Source organism: Eretmochelys imbricata, chromosome 9, assembly GCF_965152235.1.
Source record: "Eretmochelys imbricata isolate rEreImb1 chromosome 9, rEreImb1.hap1, whole genome shotgun sequence".
In the NCBI taxonomy this organism is placed as follows: domain Eukaryota; kingdom Metazoa; phylum Chordata; order Testudines; family Cheloniidae; genus Eretmochelys; species Eretmochelys imbricata.
Genome location: NC_135580.1, coordinates 50822958 through 50843032, shown reverse-complemented (window position 1 = coordinate 50843032; position 20075 = coordinate 50822958). Strand labels below are relative to the sequence as shown.

Below are 20075 nucleotides of genomic sequence, written 5' to 3'. Positions count from 1 at the left end.
GGGCGATTGTTGAAGTGTGCGACTGTGATTGGCGAGGTGTGACTAGGGCCGCGGTCTGTGCCGCAGTCTGATTGGACCGCTCTCGTCGCCGGGTTCTGGTTCATATCTATGGTTACCGGTGACTGAGTCGTCGCTGCTGCGGGACCCGGCCGAAGTCCCCCGCGCTACCCCCAGACGAAGTGAGCCGTGTCCCAGCCGCGTGCAGCCTCGGCAGGGAGCGAGGCCTCGCCGTCGTCATGGCCCCCCGCTGCCTCGGCCTTCTCTGCCTGCTGCTGCTCTACCTCCTCGGGGAGGCCAGCGCCGGGTGAGTGCGGCCGCGGGCGGGCGGGCGGGCGGGTGGGGATTCCGGGGGAGCGGGGCCTGTGGGGGCCTAGGTCCGCTCCTCGTAAGGGGGCGCGATCCCTTAGGCCGACTCCGAGCCCCCGCCTCCGGCCCTTCAGGCACCGACTAGCCCCCACCCTTCGCGGGCCTCCCCGGTCTCCGCCCACACCATTCCCCTCCTTCTCCTCCCACTCTCGCCCCGCCCACCCCAAGCAGCGACCAACCTCCACCCATCACCCATCCCCTTCTGCCCCCCCAGCCCCCGACTATCTCGGGCCCCCATTCCTTACACCTGGCCTCTGCCCATCTCCCCGCCCCCCAACACCGCCCCGACTATCCTGGCCCCTCCCCAGCCCCCAACTATTCTGCCCCCCTGCTCCCACACCTGGTTCCCCATCCATCCCCTACACACATCCCCTGACAATCCCAGCCCCCCACTCCCACACCTGGCCCCTGCCCAGCCCTTCCCCCCCCACCCCCTGGTCCCTGACAATCCCGACCCCTCACCTGGCCCCTGCCCATTCTTCATACACAGCTTCTGACTATCTTGGTCCTCCCATCTTCCAAACTTGGCCCCTGCCCATCCCCCACACACAGCCCCTGAAAATCCCAGCACACCATCCATCCCCCACACACAGCCTCCGACTATCCCGTTACACACGCACACCTACGCCCACAGTCAGTGTCACCACCACACACACACACGCTCTGTCTTTAGCCAGTCACTGAATGTCTCTGCTTCAATTCCTCCTCTGTAAAAGGGTGCTAATAGCACTGATTCAAGCTCCCAGGTGTGCCAGGAGGATGCATTCATTATTGGTTGAGTTGTTTGGATGCTACAGTGGTGGTGGTGTTATATGAGTGATAGATGTGCTGCACATATGGAATAGTTCTATGTGGCAGAGGCCACAACTAGATGCTTATTTTGCTCTGTATTTTGCTCTGTATTTCTCAGGAGGGATTTCTATAAGATTCTGGGAGTGTCCCGCAGTGCATCAGTAAAAGACATTAAAAAGGCCTATCGGAAACTGGCTTTGCAGCTTCATCCGGACCGAAACCCTGATGATCCACGAGCACAAGAAAAGTTCCAGGATCTGGGTGCTGCCTATGAGGTCAGTGAGTTAATCAGTTTCTGCTCCCAGTACTAACACAAACATGGTTTTCCTGTATTGTTGGCATCTCTGCCAATCTCATCGTTTGCGGGAGAGTGGAACAAGTGCTCTTTCCCAGTGACATCCTTGGAGCTGGCATTCATAGAATCATAGAATATCAGGGTTGGAAGGGATCTCAGGAGGTCATCTAGTCCAACCCGCTGCTCAAAGCAGGCCAATCCCCAATTTTTGGCCCACATCCCTAAATGGCCCCCTCAAGAATTGAACTCACAAGCCTGGGTTTAGCAGGTCAATACTCAAACCACTGAGCTATCTCTCCCCCAAATCAGGAGGAGTCAGCAATGATTACATTGCAGTATTGGTAACGAATTGTTGCAACAAAAGTGAAAAGACAGGTTTATTGACTAGAAACTGCAGTGGAGGTGATAGTGAAAAATCATAAAGAGCCTGGTGTGTGTTAACCTGATTGCTAGCAGTGGTCAGAGGCCAACTTTTGGATTCTAATTTTCAGAGTTAAGTTATCCTCTCTTGCATGTTGTAGGAGAGAAAGAATGTTTCCTTTGATGGAGTTTGCAAATTCCCATATAGGGATCTGGACATCTTGTTTCATTTTGCAGGAGATGTTGCAGTAGTTGACTTTCTGGGACCAAAGACAGCTTGTTTGCTGTGGATGCTCAGGATGTACGAGGACAGAGGTGGCTAAATTTTCTTCTCTAGAAAACAATAGCTTATTCTTTCAGAGCACCAAAACTTTGGTGTAAAGTTAGTTCTCTCGCTGAGGAAGGGAAACTAGTGCATGATTAATAAAATGGACATCTCGATCCATTCTTTTGGAATCTTCAGACAGGATATGCTATTCTGGGATTTCATAGTTGTACCTGAAATAGATCATTTAAAATTATTTGTAGTTCCTCTGCCCTATTCCATCCCTATCATTTGTCTCTAGGCTACTAAGATACAGGTTTGAAATTTGATTCCTGGTTGTCCTTAAGTTTGGAGCTGAAGCATGCTTCTAAATCTTCAAACCTGTCAGTGTGTAATGGAAATTGTCAGAATATGTGACAAATGATCAAACTCTGTGATACCTGGCTTTTATCGTCTGTTGCTTATGGCACAATTAATGTTTTCAATCTTAAGCTGGTTTAAGGGTGTTCTCACTATGTGAGTTAATGTTCTCTTTATACTTCTTAAATCAATTAAGAGATTATTTGATTGTGGTGTATATAAGTACCTAGTTAGAAACATCTTCTCTCCCTGATCTGGGAGACAAAGGTAGTGACAAAATCCCCTGGCTGAAATTTAAAATTACATTAACTCAGGTTAGACACAGAATCAAACTAATAGTGAAGGCAAGATGTTTCAATGGTTAATTATCAACAAATATGGTGCTTTCTCACTTAAAGCCTTTACATTGACTGAATGTCCTTCTAAAAATGTGTTTCACTTCAGCCACAAGATATGGGCTTGATTCAGGCTTAATTACTGGCTGAAATTCTGTGGCCTGTGGTACGCAGGAGGTCAGACTAGATGATTGTAATGGTCCCTTCTGGCTTTCACATCTATTAAACCCATTTTGCAATCTGTATTTAATTCACGGAGTGAGAGAACATCCTTAAAAACTATTGTCTGTCACTTATGGTGCAACAACACAGGTATTCCTCTTTTCGGCTGTTTGTGGCCCAGGAAAAGGAATTGAAGTCGGGGGCCCCTACCCAGTCAACTGAAGAATTTAGTGAGGTGCTAGCTGCCTGGGCTTTTTGTGGAATGCCAGGCAGAAGGAGAGGTGAGCCCTGCCATCCCAAATGCACTTTATGCAACCCTCATATTCGTACCACCCCCCATGTTTAATATTGGACACACCTCAAATTATTGCAGGCTGGATCCTCCTATCTTAGGTGACTAACCAGCTGCTGCCCTTCCTCTTCCTCCTGTGCTCTTGTGGTTGGGGCTGTTTCTCTATCCCTTTCCATTCAAGCCTCAAGGGAGCAGAGAGAGGTCCCTGAGGAGGAACTGACAGTAATTTTCAGGTAGAGGAGGAGTGAGCAGCTGTCCTGGGCCAGCACATTATTTAGGTGTAAGAATCTATTTATTTGGTGTATGTATGTCTGTAAAACTTCTGGAGTAGATACTGTGCTGGAGAACAGATACGGATCACACTTATGCTTCTGCAGTGGTTTAATGGTGGCCCTAATGCTGTGCAACTGACTAAGATCCGCAACTGTAGCCATTGCACATCTGGTGCTTTCCTCACTGTAGAAGCACTGCTGCACAGGTACATAGTCATTAGTGCATGAAAGGAGAAGATCTAATTTTCAGTTAGACAATACGGGGAAGTTTTCTACTGGTCTTGCTGAGTTTGACCTCTTTTTAAAGCAAACTGTTTGGTCACTTTGAATGGAAATTCTTAAATTATCCTGGGAAGTGGGTTTTTTCTGTGTCTCTTGCAAACAGAAAATCATGAAATTCATCACTTCTTCAATGTGAAAAATATTTACCTATTTTCTTTCAAACTTAAAGTTCCAGATCTCTGAAGAATTACACACATGCTTAGCTTTACATTGATGACTAGTCCCATTTAAAATCAATGGGGCTACTAGCATGTGTAAGTCTTTGCAGGATGTGGGTCCTGACACTTTTGACTCCATTTCGTACAGTTAATTTTACTGTTTTCCCTGTATAATCAGGTTTCCATCTTTCTGTGCGTCTCAGACACAATAATAGCTTTAGAAAAATGGGAAAAGTATGATTGTAAATTCACAAAAATCAGCAGGGAGACTCAGGGGCACATGTAGTCTTTGAAACATTAAACTCATTAATTTCTTTTTTAAGTTGACATGGTCAACTTGAAATTTAATCTCTTTAAGGCACCATGGTGGCACAACTAAATCCCAGTAAGGAAACATAAAAATTCAGGTAACATCACCAATATTGACTCTTACATGTCCATTGTGTTCTTAAATATTTTGCAGAACTAAAATTAGAAAATATGATATGTGCAATGCAGCAGATTTAATGTTGCTGTTGGGCTCTTTAGTTCTTGCACTTCCTGACTGTGCAATCTTCGTATTGCATCAATGCAGTGTTTCTTGTGTGTGTTTACAAAAGGTGATGTGGGAATGTCTGAGTGGCATACAGAATTTACAAACTCACTCACATCGGACCTTGTTGTAAGTGCCTTCAACCAAGCAGTGTATATTTGTTAGCTGTGCATGTATGCACGGCCCATCTTCCCTCACTGTACATGTAGAATAAGGACCATCTGCAAATCTCCTGTTTAATTAAAACAAAATCACACAAAGCAGTAGCCCTCATTGAAAAGTATGGCCGTTTCATGTATCAGCCATTTTTACTATAGCAAGGTCTTAAAAAAAATAAAATTGGAGGAAAGGTCTGGTTCTTGCCTCCTCCCCCTAATTTAAAACCGTTTAACCAGTAGTATTCCAACTTTACAAAGCACTTCAGCTCTGGGCAGACCAAGCATGGAACCAGTATGGAAGGTTTCTATTATGGAAAGTATCAGAGGGGTAACCATGTTTGTCGGTATCCACAAAAACAATCCATCACTCTCACAGACCTTGGGAGGGAAGCCAGTCCTCATTTACAGACATCCCTCCCAACCTGAAGCAAATACGCACCACAGAAACCAGCAACTACGCACCACAGAAACACTAACCCAGGAACCAATCCCTGTAACAAACCCCATTGTCTACTCTGTCCCCATATCTACTCTGGCGACACCGTTAGAGGACCCAACCACATCAGCCACACCATTGGGGTCATTCACCTGCTTATCAACTAATGTGATTTATGCCATCAAGTGCCAGCAATGCCCCTCTGCCATGTACATTGGCCAAACTGGACAGTCTCTATGTAAAAGAATAAATGGACACAAATCAGATATCAGGAATGGTAACATACAAAAGCCAATAGGAGAATGCTTCAATTTCCCTGGACATTCAATAACAGATTTAAAAGTAGCCATCCTTCAACAAAAAAACTTCAAAAACAGACTTCAAAGAGAAAATGCAGAGCTACAATTCATTTGCAAACTTAACACCGTTAATTTGGGCTTGAATAGGGAGTGGTAGTGGCTGACTCGCTACAAAAGCAATTTTCCCTCTTTTGGTATTGACACCTCTTCATCAATTATTGGGAGTGGACCACATCCACCCTGACTGAATTCGCCTTGTCAACAATGGTTCTCCACTTGTAAAGTAACTCCCTTCTCTTCATGTGCCAGTATATTTATGCCTGGATCTATAATTTTCATTCCATGCATCTGAAGAATTGGGGTTTTTTACCCACGAAAGCTTATGCCCAAATAAATCTTAGTCTTTAAGGTGCCACCGGACGCCTCGTTATTTTGGAAAGTTATGAACGTGCCCCAACAGATGTAGTAAATATTTAATATCTGTTTAAGAGCCTAGCTATAGCTATTGCTGCTGGTAATTTTTCTAATACCAAGATAAATTAGCAAACAAAAGCTATATTTAGTGGCAGTTAAGGTTGCATCAGGATGTATGCTACCCCCTTGAAACCTGAAAAGCATGGAAATATGAAGTTAAAAGGAAATACTTGTGCCTTCCTTTTCACCTTAATATTGATTATAACACTGTCAATAACACACTCCAGTACTCCATAAGGCTTTTGCTTCCATCTCCAACAGATACCCAAAAGCTGTATGTATCCCAGATTCATCAAACTCCCACTCTGATGCAAAACTTTTAACAGCCTCCTCATATGTTTTTGGATCAATGGATCAGTACATCTGATTGTCACACATTCCATGCATTTGGAAAGTTATTCCACCTTAATGCAGCTGAGGTCACTGCTTTCATGTTCTCTCTTGCTCTCTTCCCTCCCCTCCCTCACCCCATGTTGTCCCGGAAGTGAGTGCCAATGTTTGTGCCGTGGCAGATTTATCGTCATATTTAGTGGCTTCACATCAGTGCTCAGACTTGAGATTTTGTCTAAAGTTTATAAAATGTTCTCGAGACAAATGCTCCTTCTGTATCACTGATGTTAGAGCAAGGAGCAGGAGGAGCAGCAGCAATGTGGTTTACAAAGAAGGGTGACACACTTCTGTGAAAGACTGCCAAAAGGGCTGTATTTTTGGACTCTTACTGTTCTACCAATTCGTCTTCCATTGGACCACCATGAAAAATTGAAATAGTTTTGAATTATATTGTGTCTTGGTTTTTGCTGTTTCAATTAGATGAATGCAAAATAAAGGTTTATAGCTCTTGCTATACTGAAAACTTCTGACTTAAAGGTTATTATGGAGTCATGACAATCTGTCTTGTTCCTCATTTCGGAATAACGGCAGGGTTCATTTCAAAAGCCTTGTCTAAATAACCTAGTTCGCTTACGCACTAATGTTTAGTGTCCCACATCCTCTGCCCTTCCAGGTGCTCTCAGACGAGGAGAAGAGAAAGCAGTACGACACATATGGCGAGGAGGGACTGAAGGATGGTCACCAGGGTTCCCATGGAGACATCTTCTCACAGTAAGCTTTCATCCTGGCAAACTGCTCTGCAGGCAGGGAAGACTAATTTTGTCCATAATATAAGGACACCAATACACACAGACTCCAGCACTGACCAGATGCTTTGTTATTAGTAGCCTGGATCTTCTCATTTTTCCCTGGTCAAAAGATAAATGAATCAGCACTGACAGCTAATGACAGAGGGTAATCTGAGAGGTGTATTCAACACTCATATCCTAGCTGCTGCTTTCACACACATGCCACCCCTTCTTCCACTGAGTAATGAGCATGAAGACCATGTTTGTTCTCTCTCCCCCCACAAACCAGCATTACTCACTTGGCAGATTTGCGAGTGTGAGTGAGGTATAATAGATTTGTAATTGTATTAAATATGCAGAATCTTTCTTGTATCCTCTGGCAGTTAATTACACTGGCACAGATAATGGGTGGGAGGTTGGTTGTTTTTAAGGAAAACTGTACAGCATCTTTTCCTGGTTTTTACTGGTTTAAATACAGCAAAATCTGACCTCTTCATTCACTCACACTTCCAACAGCACCTCTCGCTTCAGGGTAAACCTGTGGATTATTCATTTCTAATAGAGATATCTTTGCTATAGTTGTCCTTTAGGGTGCCAGTATCTGCTGGTGTGGTCTGCTTGAAGGATGAGAGCAGCCCCTATTGACTAGTTTGACTGAATAAAAAGAAAGGCCATGCTTGGTTTCTGTCTCTTCCTCTACTAAACACTCTGCCAGCTAGGGCTGGATTCCCCTAAAGGCAGTTAATGCACTTTTGAAGACCCCTCAGTGTCCACCTTCAAATATTGCCCTTGTCTGAACTTTGGTACTGCATAGAAGGATGTCCCAGTGGTTAGGGCTCTAGCCTAGGATTTCGGAGACTTGGGTTCAGTTTCCTACTTCACCTCAGGCTTCCTTTGTGAGGATGCAAGTCACTTAGCCTCTCAGTGCTTCAGTCCCCATCTGTATATGAGGTTTATAGCACTTCCTGCTTTACAGGAGATAAATATGTTAGACTGTGAAGCACTCCGATACTAGGGTTATTGGGGCCATATAAGTACCTTAAATGTGGTGCCAAAAATTTATTCCCAGCTGTGATGACTTTGAGGCAATCTCTTCTGAAATAACTGATTTCTGTTCGTTTTTGAAAGCACGCGACTTGTGTTTGAAGGAATATCAGCCAATGGTCAATTTGCTTAACAGTGCATCTTATGTGGTGGTGAGAAAAGTCTTCAAGGAAGCCTATTGCTGCATTTGATCTCTGTGTTCTAACAGAGATCCTGTTTGTAAAGCCACATAGCTGGAGTGAACTAAAACTTCTTCCTGAATTAATGAATGTCCATTACTCTGTAGCTTCTTTGGGGACTTTGGTTTCATGTTTGGAGGAAGTCCTCGTCAGCAAGACAGGAATATTCCACGAGGAAGTGACATCATTGTGGACCTGGAAGTTACACTGGAGGAAGTGTATTCAGGAAACTTTGTGGAAGTAAGTGTAACAGTCTATTTCTGGGGCCTCCCCGTTCAACCCTTGAGCTTGCTGGTGACTGCTGGCTTAACTGTTGGTGGGAATAGTGCATTCTTAGAAAGAAATGGAAATGGGTTACTTCCTAACAGTGTGTCTGAGGAGAGGTGAGGTACAACACAGACATGGGTGAGAGGCAATGCTGGGATTTCTTATGCTCTGCATCCTCCTGTTGCTGCCAAGTAACCTGGTACTGTTCTTGGAACCAAAAGCACTGTGGGGAAAGGGAAGTTCCCAGGTAGGTCACTTTGAAATCCAATGGAAAGCTGCAGCAAAGAGATGAAACATTAAACGAGATGTAAGCTTATTTAGTCTCTTGAAGTCAGGTCCTCTCATATCAAATCCTGCCTCTTTCAGCAAAGTAGTTGCCACACTATTAATCTAACTTAATTTTTACATAGCCAAGCATCTCTGTCACAACAGACATCTAACATTCTGTGTTTAGCAAATATACGATGCTTTCATTTAAATTTGTTCGTCTCTAAGGTGCCACAAGTACTCCTTTTCTTTCATTTAACTAGTTATGTCTCTGATGCTGGCAATCCCCAGTACAGAATTAAATGCAAAAAAGCTATATTAATCGAGCATTAGAGTTGAGGGTTCAAGTGTGTAAATCAGGCAACTCAAAATTACGGTTCCCAAGGTAATTAACCATTAACTTAAGGGGTTTGTGTGTCTACACTGCAGTCAGGTGTGATTGCATGACATGTTGCAACAAGCTAGCCATTGAAGTATGCCCTGGGTGGATATGGCTATCTTCACTGCTAATGTTACTGGAGCTACCTTTGATCTACCTAGATTACACGTGCTGTGATCACACCTCCCAGCTGCAGTGTAGATATGCCCAGTGTGTGTAAACAGCAATATACAATATTGTATATGAACTGTATACCTTAATATATAAAGTATGACCAAATCGTGGTAGATTTAGGAACTATAACTTAATTTCCTGAATCTCAACATTGATTAACACAGTTTTCACGTTTCATTTCCTTGGGTTCTTCAATGTAAAAAATTATTTGTTTTCCCATCCAAATAATATGGAAATGGACACACATGCACATCAGAAGTACTTGCATCTGGACATAGAAATCCTGTTAGACCTCAAACCCAGTAAAAAACAGGTATAAAGGTATGTTTTGAAATAAAGCCAGGAGCTTAGCACTGTGACATACTGTTAAAAAGAAGAATCATCAAGTACTGCACTTGCACAGCTTGCAGTCTTCAGGTGTTGTCTTCAGTGACAAGTGCCTCAGCCGGATTTAAATCAAGCTTGTTCAGAGATGTGAATATGGAAGAAAAAAAAAATTCTAAAAATATCTTTACAGAAAAAACTTTCCTAGTCACTGTAAAATGAATGGAATTTTAGCCAGCTTCCCAAAATAATTCATTGAAGGCATCAGATGTTTCAGTCTAATGTTACCATTTTTATTTAGAAAGGTGGATAAGCATTGGGAAGCAGGCTTAAAAGGAACATGACTATAACAGGGACACAGTGGGTTTTCAGGTAGTGAACTGAAGACTGTATTCAGGAAGGCATTTCCAAGATCAAAGGCAATTGTTTTGGTTACAGCACAGATATCATGGGGCTTGTTGTCTAGAATGTTGCTTGAAGGAACTCAGCTATTTGCAAAGCCTCGAGATCATTATACAGTGTGACTGCTTGATATGAAACTGCTGTATGTGTTTCTTGCAGGTTGTTAGGAACAAGCCAGTGGCCAGGCAGGCTCCTGGCAAACGGAAATGCAACTGCCGGCAGGAGATGAGGACCACCCAGCTAGGCCCTGGGCGTTTCCAGATGACTCAAGAAGTTGTCTGTGATGAGTGTCCCAATGTCAAGTGAGTGTTGTGTTTCTGCCCTATACTGTGATATGGATAGCTAATCACAACTGGCCACTAGATGGGGGAAGGACATGCATGTGTGACCAGTATGACCCATGTGGCGGGGTGGCTTATTGGGAAACAGCAGCTGGTTTTATCGTATACTTTGCAGTTGTGGCAGGAATGAGAAACCGGATTAGGTAGATGATTTTTCTAATTTGCATTTTTTAGCTCCACTCTCCTTGACTTTACACCCATCTAAAGAGGCCATTCTGCACTGCTGTGAAAGAGGCTAAAGTTGGACAGGAGTACTATTGGGATATGTGGAGGTGGGGACTGCTGAAGTAGTAGTGTACATGGGATCATGGGATGGTTTCAGTAGCTTAGCTCTTTGCTGTCTATGATGGTTGACCAGTGGAGACAGAGTAAGAGACACCTTTTGCCCTCCACTCTGCGTAGTGGGTAGTAAATGATGGAAGCAGCAGGCCACTGTGGGAGTAGCCTGTGCTAGTCCAATAAAATGAGTAAAACCTGTCTTCTTGCTGAGCACAGCATCCACTCTTCTATTTTGTTTCTCTTTATCTCCCCAGGCTTGTGAATGAAGAGCGAACACTAGAGGTAGAGATAGAGCCAGGCGTGAGGGATGACATGGAGTACCCCTTCATCGGGGAAGGTATGGCACTAGCTGCCGCCATAAAGATCAGCTTTGGTAACACTAGGATGATTATGATGAGGGCAGCATTCAGGAATCTCAGTGCTTGCTGTGGGGTATTGTTTTGAACTTGCCCCTTTTTAAGCCGTTGGTTTGTCCTATGCATTCTCTCAATCTAGAGACTGCACCCTGCAGTCAATTTTAGTAACGCTCTGCTCAAAGAGTTCAGCCCCCTTGCTTTTATATTAGACAGCTGGAAACAGGAAGGGAAAGCATTCCTGTCAGAAAGAGGACCTGTGACATATGTCTGCCATAATGCTCAGCTCTATTTGAAGTGTGTATGCAAGTCCCCTGGCCCAAGCATGTGGAGTCTTTCGCCATTATCACTTGTTCAGATCTGACAGAGTCAAAGCAGGAAGCCGAAAGGGAAAACATAGCAGAATGCTAAATCCTACATCACTGCACCCTATGCCTGAGCTCACCCTTGATGTTCCAAGGGGGCTGAAAGGTACATGCTTCAGAAACAGACCCAGTTTCTGCCTAGAACCTGCTTTATCAGCAAGTCTCCATTATGCAAAAATTTTTCTTCTAGCCATTTAACAGAATTAACTAATATCATGACTTCGTGTCCCAATAAACCCTTGGTTGCCTTTAGTCATCAAAGTGAGCTGCAGTGCTACACAGTATCTCAACTATAGCTGTATAGGTTTTGGATAATCCACGTTGTCACAGTTCATGGCAGTGGCTCCTGTGCTCCTTCACTTTGGTCCCTCAACAGCACCCATTTAGAGGTTTCCAGCTTCTAAAAAGTCATCTCTCTAGGGCAGAGGCCCACATCTCACTCCGTTCTGACTGAGGGATCTTCAAGGCTGCGCAGTTCCCGTTCTACACTGTGATGTCCACAGCAAGCCAGACTGCCCAAAAGACCAGCATCTGCGCTTTGCTTTCTCTCCAGAGGTTATGACTAGTCTATTCCCCACAGTTATAAGTTACCACATAGCTCTTTCTTAGCAAGCATATTTATTGTTAAGATGAAAGTATTACAGAGAAAACATATTAAAAAAATAAAAGAACCTACCCAGATGCTAAAAAGCTTACCAGGAGTCTGGCTCTGGTAGGTGTTAGTCCTTCAATACCCACAACTAGGTTTTCTCTGTGGTTACAAGTTCATAACTCTCAGATTCAGAACCAGAACCCAGGCTGAGCAGTTCAGCTGGTTTTGTACAGTTCAGGCCTTTGATCTCATCTCTGGGAACAGGTAATCGGAAGACAATGATCTGCTCCTCAGGGCGTAGCTTCAGAAGGCTGGGTTTTCACATAGCCAGAGGGGAAGAATTTGCATCAACCTCTCCCTAGGTATTCCCCTGGAAATCCACTTAATATTAATTGTCCCTCCAAACCCATTCATCTGGCACATTTTTAATATAGTCCTTTGAACTTCAAAGTCTCACATCTGTCCACTCTCTTCCCCCATCCCCTCCATCCAGAGAGGTTACATATAATTGCAACTGACAACCACAATAATACATAAACCATTCATTTAACACAATGGGTCTCAAAGATACTTAAACTTTATTCAGTAAAGTATCCCAAGGGTGTGGCAGGACACTGCCATATCTGTCACGCACACAGTCTGTAGGTGACTCTTCTGCACTAATTTCATGCTCCAATGTTCATTGAGACATGACTCCAAAAGCCTGGGGTCTTCCATCTAAGAATGCTGCATGTAGGTAGGGAGTCTTTCATAAAAATGGTGTGGGTTTTTTCAGGTTAGAAGAAGAATACGAGACCAAGCCATCTAGTGAGCCAAGTCTCTCTGATGTCAGACAAGCTGGCTAATTGCTGGTGAAGCCCCAGTTGATGACTTAGTGTAACACACCATTTCTAACTTACTTCCACAGGTGAACCCCATGTAGATGGGGAGCCGGGTGACTTACGCTTCCGAATAAAAGTTCTCAAGTAAGTAACCTGCCTAGCTAACCCACTTCTCTCCTGGCTACGAGACAGAAAACTTACCAGTGTCTTTTGTATCAGTTTTGCAGTTCAAATGGCACCTGTTACCCAGCAGCAGCATCAGTGAGGCGAGAAAGCCAATCCTCTGATGGTTTTAATGGAGGGCTGGAGGCAGGACTCTGCAGAGAGTGTCATATGTTAAGGGTGTTAGAATACTTTGAGATTATTGCCAGCTGTTCACAGGATTTTTGTTTTGTTTGGCCCAAAATCTAAGATTAGATGGTAGCTCCTGGATGAATCACATGGTATTTTGACACTCCTCTCCACCTCTTGCCCTGTGAATGGAACAGGAAATGGAACATGTCGCTAGAACAGGAAAAAGGAAGCTGCTGGATGAGTCATGTGGGACTGCCTGACAAAGCTCTCGTGTCCCAGGTCCCTCTTTGTGCCAGCTGTCAAAGGGTACAGGGGTGCATAAGGGTTACAGGGATCCTCTCATCCGTGATCTACATAGTAATTCACTAGAGAATGTAATGGAAGGTCTCTAATGAAAGTCTGTGTCACACTGGTCATTATAACCATTGTGAGATGTATGTATGGAAAATATGTGAGAAGTGAGGTCTGTATGTGATGGTGTGCAATGCAGTCCAGACCAGTGAGGAGTTTTGTCACCACTTGCCCTGCAACCATGGCTGCCTTACAATGCTTTACCACTGTAGCTTCCAGCCTGGGATGCTCACAAGCAGCTACCTGCATGCAGGTCGCATCCTGAGTTTCTATGTGCTGGACAGCCCTGGGTCAGCAGCTCTGACCCCAGCAGCCTGTCTACAGCCCCACTGTGACTTCCGCCAGCCTTGGTTACACTTGCTTTCTCTGTTTTATGTTACACAGAGCTGTGTTCTAAGGTGCAACACAGAACTGTTCCTTTGGGACCAGCAGGCCTGGTAAATCTGTGAGTGTCCAATGGATATGGGGCTGGAAACTGCAGGGGGACACCTGGAGGATGCGGGGGCTAGAGTGTGCCTATCACACCTCTCCCCTCCTTTCAGTTCACAGGGCAAGATTCTTAGTAATGCACATCCCCTAGCACAGGAAAAGGAAGCTGAATCAGGCTTATGAATGTCTTCTCCATTCTTCTGAGATTTATGTGAACTCTTCAAGCCTTTTCATAAATGGAGGGAAGCAAGTAACCTAGAGGTCCTGAATAATTGACTTTTCAGTTCTGTGCCTGAATGGAAATATTAAAAAAAAACAAAACCAAAATCAGTTCCTTTTGAACCGATTCTGAATTTTTCTCGCCAAAATGAAAAATTGAAAAGCTTTGTTCAGGTTGAAATGAAACATTTCAAATGTCAAATTGAAACAACATCTTTGACATTTTTATTCTCCGTTCTTTTTCAGCCAAAACAGTTCGTTGAATTCAGCCTGAACTCATTCATTGTTTCAGTGCCATGAAAAATGCATATTTCTGTGACTTTACTATTTCCCAAAACAATTTCGCTCAGCTCTAGTCCTGACTTTTGCAGAAGAGGTGAGGTGAGAGGTCAACGGTTCAAGTTCCTATGCTCTGTTCACAGGCACCCTGTCTTTGAAAGAAGAGGGGATGATTTATATACAAACGTCACTATCTCGCTGGTCGAGGCACTGATAGGCTTTGAAATGGATATTGCCCATTTAGATGGGCACAAGGTGAGGCAAGAGTTTTCTTTCATGTTCTCTACAAGCAAAATTATTTCAGTAATGAATTCCCTGTTCCCCACAGGGACTTGTCGACTTCTAGTTGCAGCTGTTGACCCTAGACAATCTTGTCTCATCCAGAGATTTTAAAAGGACCCATTTTGACTATCTGGAGTCTGCTCCAGAAGCTACAAGGGAGGGCACAGTCATTGGTTAGCCTCCAGGCTAGAGGGCATGTGCTGGCATATGTTGTCCTAAGCTCTGTGTCAGTGCTCTTACGTGTCCTGGTACTGAATATTACTGGCTTTGTGGCATATTCAGTATTGAGCATGCCTGTCTAATATTGCCATAAAGGAAATTTAGGATAACCGGATACTAACACTGTTCTCAATTTTCCCTTGCTTTGTAGGTTCATGTTGCCCGGGATAAAATCACAAAACCTGGGGCCAAACTGTGGAAAAAAGGAGAAGGTCTTCCAAACTTTGATAACAACAACATCAAAGGCTCACTGATAATTACTTTTGATGTGGATTTCCCCAAAGAGCAGCTGACAGATGAACAGCGGGAAGGTTTGTGCTTTAAAAACCTACCACATCATCTCAGAATTTTCTGAACAATGATAGAGCTTTGTCATGCGATTTAAGATAACCGCCTGTAGGGATCAGGAAGGAATTCTCTCCCCCCACCCCTGCATACAGCATAATACAGGGATGGCCAACCTGCGACTCCGGAGCCACATGCGGCTCTTCAGAGTTAATATGCAGCTCCTTGTATAGGCACCAACTCCGGGGCTGGAGCTACAGGTGCCAACTTTCCAATGGGCCAGGGGATGTTCACTGTTCAACCCCCTGGCTTTGCCCCCACTTCTACCCCTTCCCACCCCCCTCCCCTGATCCTGCCATGCCCTCGCTCCTCCTCCTATCCCCAGAGTCTCCTGCATGCCACAAAACAGCTGATCAGGAGGTGCGGGAAGGGAGGGGGAGGTGCTGATCGGTGGGGCTGCCAGTGTGTGGGAGGCACTGGGACAGGGGGAGCTGATGATGTGGGGGCTGCTGAAGTATTACTGTGGCTCTTTGGCAATGTACGTTAGTAAATTCTGGCTCCTTCTCAGGCTCAGGTTAGCCACCCCGGCACAATGTAATTGGCTAGGTGCACTGTGGGCAATTTCTTCTTTCCTCTGAAGCATCTGGTTTCAGTTGCTGTACTTGGATGCCTACCAGATTAGATTAGATGGACCACTGGTCTGATATTTGTATAGCATTGACAAATCTGGAGCCGCTTCAAAGCTCCCATCCAAGGGACAGATTGCACCCTTGTTGGAGATGGGTTAGAACTGGACCTAGCCCTGCACTGGCTTCACCCTTTTTAGAATGGTATCTCAGACTTAACAGCACAGTTTCCCAGCATCTCCCTCCACTTCTCTTTGGCGTTGGGTATTGCTCTGACGTTAAGGTGGAAGCTGCTGTGCTGCATCAGGAAATAAATGCTTTTTCCCCACCTCTTTTTACCCTAAGCACATAGGCCAAGCCTATGCAGGAATGCTGAGGAAAATCAGCTTTCGCTATGAAATCGACATGCATAAATTATAACCTGTTAACCCCCACCCCTCTGATGCTCTCACACAGGAGTAAAGTGGACTTAGTTTGCTGCAACTTAATCCTCTTTAGAGGATGAATGTCTGAGCTAAATTGAGGGTGAAGATTGGCAGGCCAGGTAGCTCTCATAAAGTTGGGGGCAGGACAGAGAAGGATCATCTTTAGCCCCCACTTCTTCACAGCTTCTGAAACACTGCTATCAGAAAGAAAAGGAGTACTTGTGGCACCTTGGAGACTAACAAATGTATTTGAGCATAAGTTTAGACTAACATGGCTGCTACTCTGAAACCTGTCATACTGCTAGAAGAACCTTCTTCTCCCCGCACCCCATCCCCGCACCTGCAGCAGGCGTTGCTCCTGTACTCCAGGCAGTAGCAGAGAGGAGTTCCTCTTCCACATATCCCCCCCAGGGGATGATGGAAACCATGTTCTGCCACTAATAGGGGAAGGAATTGGATCCTGGCACAGTTAAGTATGGATGCTCCAGGAGAGACTCTCTTCTCCCACTTCCAAAGCAGCTTAGAGGGAAGCATCTGGACTACCTTTGGGCTTGCTCAGGGCCACCACACGCATTTTTCTGAAGATACTGTCTGCCAGGAGTCTCCCTCCTGGGCATCTGCCTCCTAGTGTGAGAATGGCAGAACTACATCTCCCAGAGTTTGTAGAGTGGAAGCCAGCCCCTTAGTGGTGTCGTGTGCCACCATCAGAGTGTAGAAATGCTGCCTTGAGAATATTCCAGTCGCTTCCTTCTTGACTAGTCAGTGAGGGAGCTCCTGACAGCTGCAGCACCAGCATCCTTTCAGTCCTTTCCCTGCTCCTGTTGATTCTGTGGCTGATTTTAAAAGTGTGAGGTCTCTGCCTCATGCTCTCCATCACTTTTTTGGATGGGTGCTGCAGCTTTGGCTCTCTTCCCAGGTGTTTTTCTGTTTTCCCCAGGAGCCTTGTCTCCAGTGCATTGTTGCTTGCTCTGATCTGTGCTGGGCTTTCAGAGCCCCTCTTTCTCTTTGGCATATATGTCAGAGGAGGAAGAAAGGCTGCTCTGCCAGCATAGCAGAGCGATGTCCCTGACTAGGATTGGGTCACAATGCGCAGGGACATGAAGAATGCTTGCAAATGTCACTCCACACTTAAAAAGCATGGGGATGGGAATTCCATTCAACCCATCCCGGAGAGAGAGATTCTGTCGGTTTGGCACAAAATGCCCTGCAGAATAAATCCTGAGTCAATGAAGTCTGTGTACTGAGACTTGGTACTAGTGCACACTCTGCTGCCTGCCACGAAGTCTTGTTGGGTAGTTTCCCATCTAGAATTCATGGCACATCTCCCCCAAAGCAAAGAGCTCCTCCAAGTGTCAGCCCCCATCTCACGTATAGCACTTGAAGGCAGTGGCATTGCATTCCAGCCCATCTAAGGAGGTGGAGCCTTCACTAAAGAAACGAAGGCAGGAGGGGCCATTAGGTCTCCATCAAGAGCCCTGGATTTCCCTCTCCTGTATTAGTGCACTGGAAGCAGAGGGAGTGATGGTGCTTTTTGGTTACCAGTTGTGCTTGGCAATCTTGCCTGGACACTGTCCTATGCAAGGCTGCCACAGAGCGCTCAGTGGCACTCCTCCTGTCCTTCAGGGAGGGTGGGTGACTGTGCAGGCTGGATCTCTCTGTTCATAGGAACTCTAGGATACTTCCCTAGAGTTCTCGAGGATACTTTGTTGCAGGGAGCAGCGCTGCCAATGTTGTGTCTCTTGGGCCAGTGTCAGTGCTCCAGGGTTGAGAAAGATATGTGGAGGTAGCTGTAGCGTAACTGCACTGGCTGGGCCTTCATGTGTTCTCAGCTGACTGACGATGAACACCACTCTGGAGGATGTCAGAAGATCAACCCACGTCTCCCCTGGGCTACTGGAGGCATTAGGGGATCGACAACATAACTTGACTGTCTGTCTGAATGGCAGCTGTGCGCCTAAATATTCAAGAAATACTTAGTCCTGTACTTTTCTGTTTATCTAGCGAGGGGAAAAATTCCTTCCTTTTCTCATTCTTGGCCACTGGCCCTTCTGTTTGTAATGTTAAGTGCACCTTCTTTTGAGGCGTCTCATGAGCTTCTTTTGCTCCAGCAGTGAGAATCCTGCCGGAGGGCATCTCCTAAAGATGGGAAAACTATCTCCTTATTCTGCTTCTCTGGTGTCCCTTTGACCAGATTCTCTGCCACCTGCCAGCCAGAGATTACTTCCTAGAGGGTTCCTATGCTTACACCTGAGCTCTATACTTATATTGCTTCTCTTTGAATTGGCTTTATTACTCTTTTGGAGCTTTAACGTCTGTGCAGCTGAAGGAGCAGGCTGGACTGTTCAGAGGGGAGCAAGCAACGTGCAGCACTCCACAGGGTTAAAAGTCTAAGTGAAGTAGGATTTCTGCTGCTTTCATGTCAGGAAGCTGAGATCCAGGAGAGAGAGCGTCAGACCAGCAGAGCTGTACACACTCTTTCCTACCTCCCCTGCTCCCACCCATGTCTTGCAGCCTAGGCCACTAGGTGGAGGAGATGCAGGTCTGTCTGTCTTTCCCTTAATACAGTGACCCACATAGGTGGGATATTGTGTTGCGAGTGCTAACCAGTGCATCTGACACCCCATGCCAGCCAATCAGATCCCAGCCCTCACTTTCAGACAAGATGTGGATATAGACAGGACATCAGAATACAACTTCAAAATAATCCATTGAAATAGTCTTAAACATGACTTTACTAAGTGTGGTATCCATATTAATATGTAAAGAAAACAGTCTAGCATTTCACTGGATAAGTGGATTGTTCTAGCAACACAGGAGGCCAGAGAATGTATCCTGGGCTCGACTTTTCTCCCATGCCGCTGGGATCTCGGGGTGGTGTGTTTAGTATGTGTGTGAGAATCTTGAGCATCTCCTCCAGCCTCTTTTGTCTCCACCCCACCCCCATCTGCTGCCTTGCTTAGTTTGTAGCAGAGGTGACTGTCTCATTGGGTCTCAGCTCTTTTGTGTTTCAGCCTATTCTGTGTTGTGGGAGGACGTGTAAGAAGGCTTTAATATAACAGCATTATCCACTTAGCGCCACCTCTCCTTATGAGAATGGACTTGTACTGCCCTTCTGTTTAACTGTCCAGTGAGATAGTTGGACTGCCAGATGTTTGTATTCCATTGCTTAGATGTGCCAGCTGGGGTGCCCAAGTGGCTTCTGTGTCAAGTCAGATATGTAAATATTGTCGGGGTTTTTCATGCTGTGTGGTAACTGTTCCTTTTCTATGGCAGGTCTCAAACAGCTGTTGAAACAAGCATCTGTGCAGAAGGTGTACAATGGACTGCAGGGATACTAACACAACAAATTGGACTTGATTGCAAATGAAAAGTGAAATCAGTGATATTTATTTGCAGTCTTCTGCCCATTGTAGAACAAAAAGGAGGGAAATGGAGCGATGGTTCAAGCAGATTTTTGCAAATGGTGAAGGTTGTCAGATGGCTTAAGGAAAATATTTCCTTTTTCAGGGCATAACTGGTGCTGCCTATAGAGTTCCCGGTATTGGAGCAGTGAGCAAAGCCCCTAAGCAAAGAAAATGGGGGCAGGGGGGTGTTAAACTCAGTGCAAATTGGAAATTCTGGTTTTTAAATATATTTTGATGTTACTTTTCTTGACCCTCTCAATGTATTTTCCTCGTTTCTCTTTGTCTCTCATGTTGATCTTCCCCTAACATTTCCTCTCAGTCCCTCCCCACAGAGCCTAATGGTCTGTATTCTTTCAGAACACACAACTCCACTGAAAGAGGTCAGTTTCTGTTAGAAGTGAACTGAGTGAGGGCCTTGGGAGCGGCTACAGAGGCATTGGATGGAGTTCTGGAGGCAGTGGTGAAGATGGCCTCTTCAGTCCTCTTCTGACTCTCTTAATGCCAAAAATAGTCTCTTGC

The 20075-nt window shown here is 45.2% G+C and overlaps 1 protein-coding gene across 1 annotated transcript; it reads left to right on the top strand.

Annotated features, from left to right (window-relative positions):
• Positions 1-81: 81 nt before the first annotated feature.
• DNAJB11 (DnaJ heat shock protein family (Hsp40) member B11) lies at positions 82-19801 on the top strand. Its single transcript, XM_077826838.1, has 10 exons — positions 82-304; positions 1277-1433; positions 6842-6939; positions 8287-8419; positions 10152-10294; positions 10867-10949; positions 12830-12887; positions 14459-14570; positions 14968-15127; positions 19426-19801. The coding sequence occupies exons 1-10, from the start codon at positions 237-239 to the stop codon at positions 19488-19490; spliced, it is 1077 nt and encodes a 358-aa protein (XP_077682964.1). The 5' UTR covers positions 82-236; the 3' UTR covers positions 19491-19801.
• The last annotated feature ends 274 nt before the right edge of the window (positions 19802-20075 follow it).

Bases quoted from the DNA above. Each gene is read 5' to 3' on its own strand.
- DNAJB11 (XM_077826838.1), top strand. From the start codon at position 237: ATGGCCCCCCGCTGCCTCGGCCTTCTCTGCCTGCTGCTGCTCTACCTC. The intron at 14,571-14,967 runs GTGAGGCAAGAG...CTTGCTTTGTAG, and splicing joins CCCATTTAGATGGGCACAAG to GTTCATGTTGCCCGGGATAA. The intron at 15,128-19,425 runs GTTTGTGCTTTA...TTTCTATGGCAG, and splicing joins GACAGATGAACAGCGGGAAG to GTCTCAAACAGCTGTTGAAA.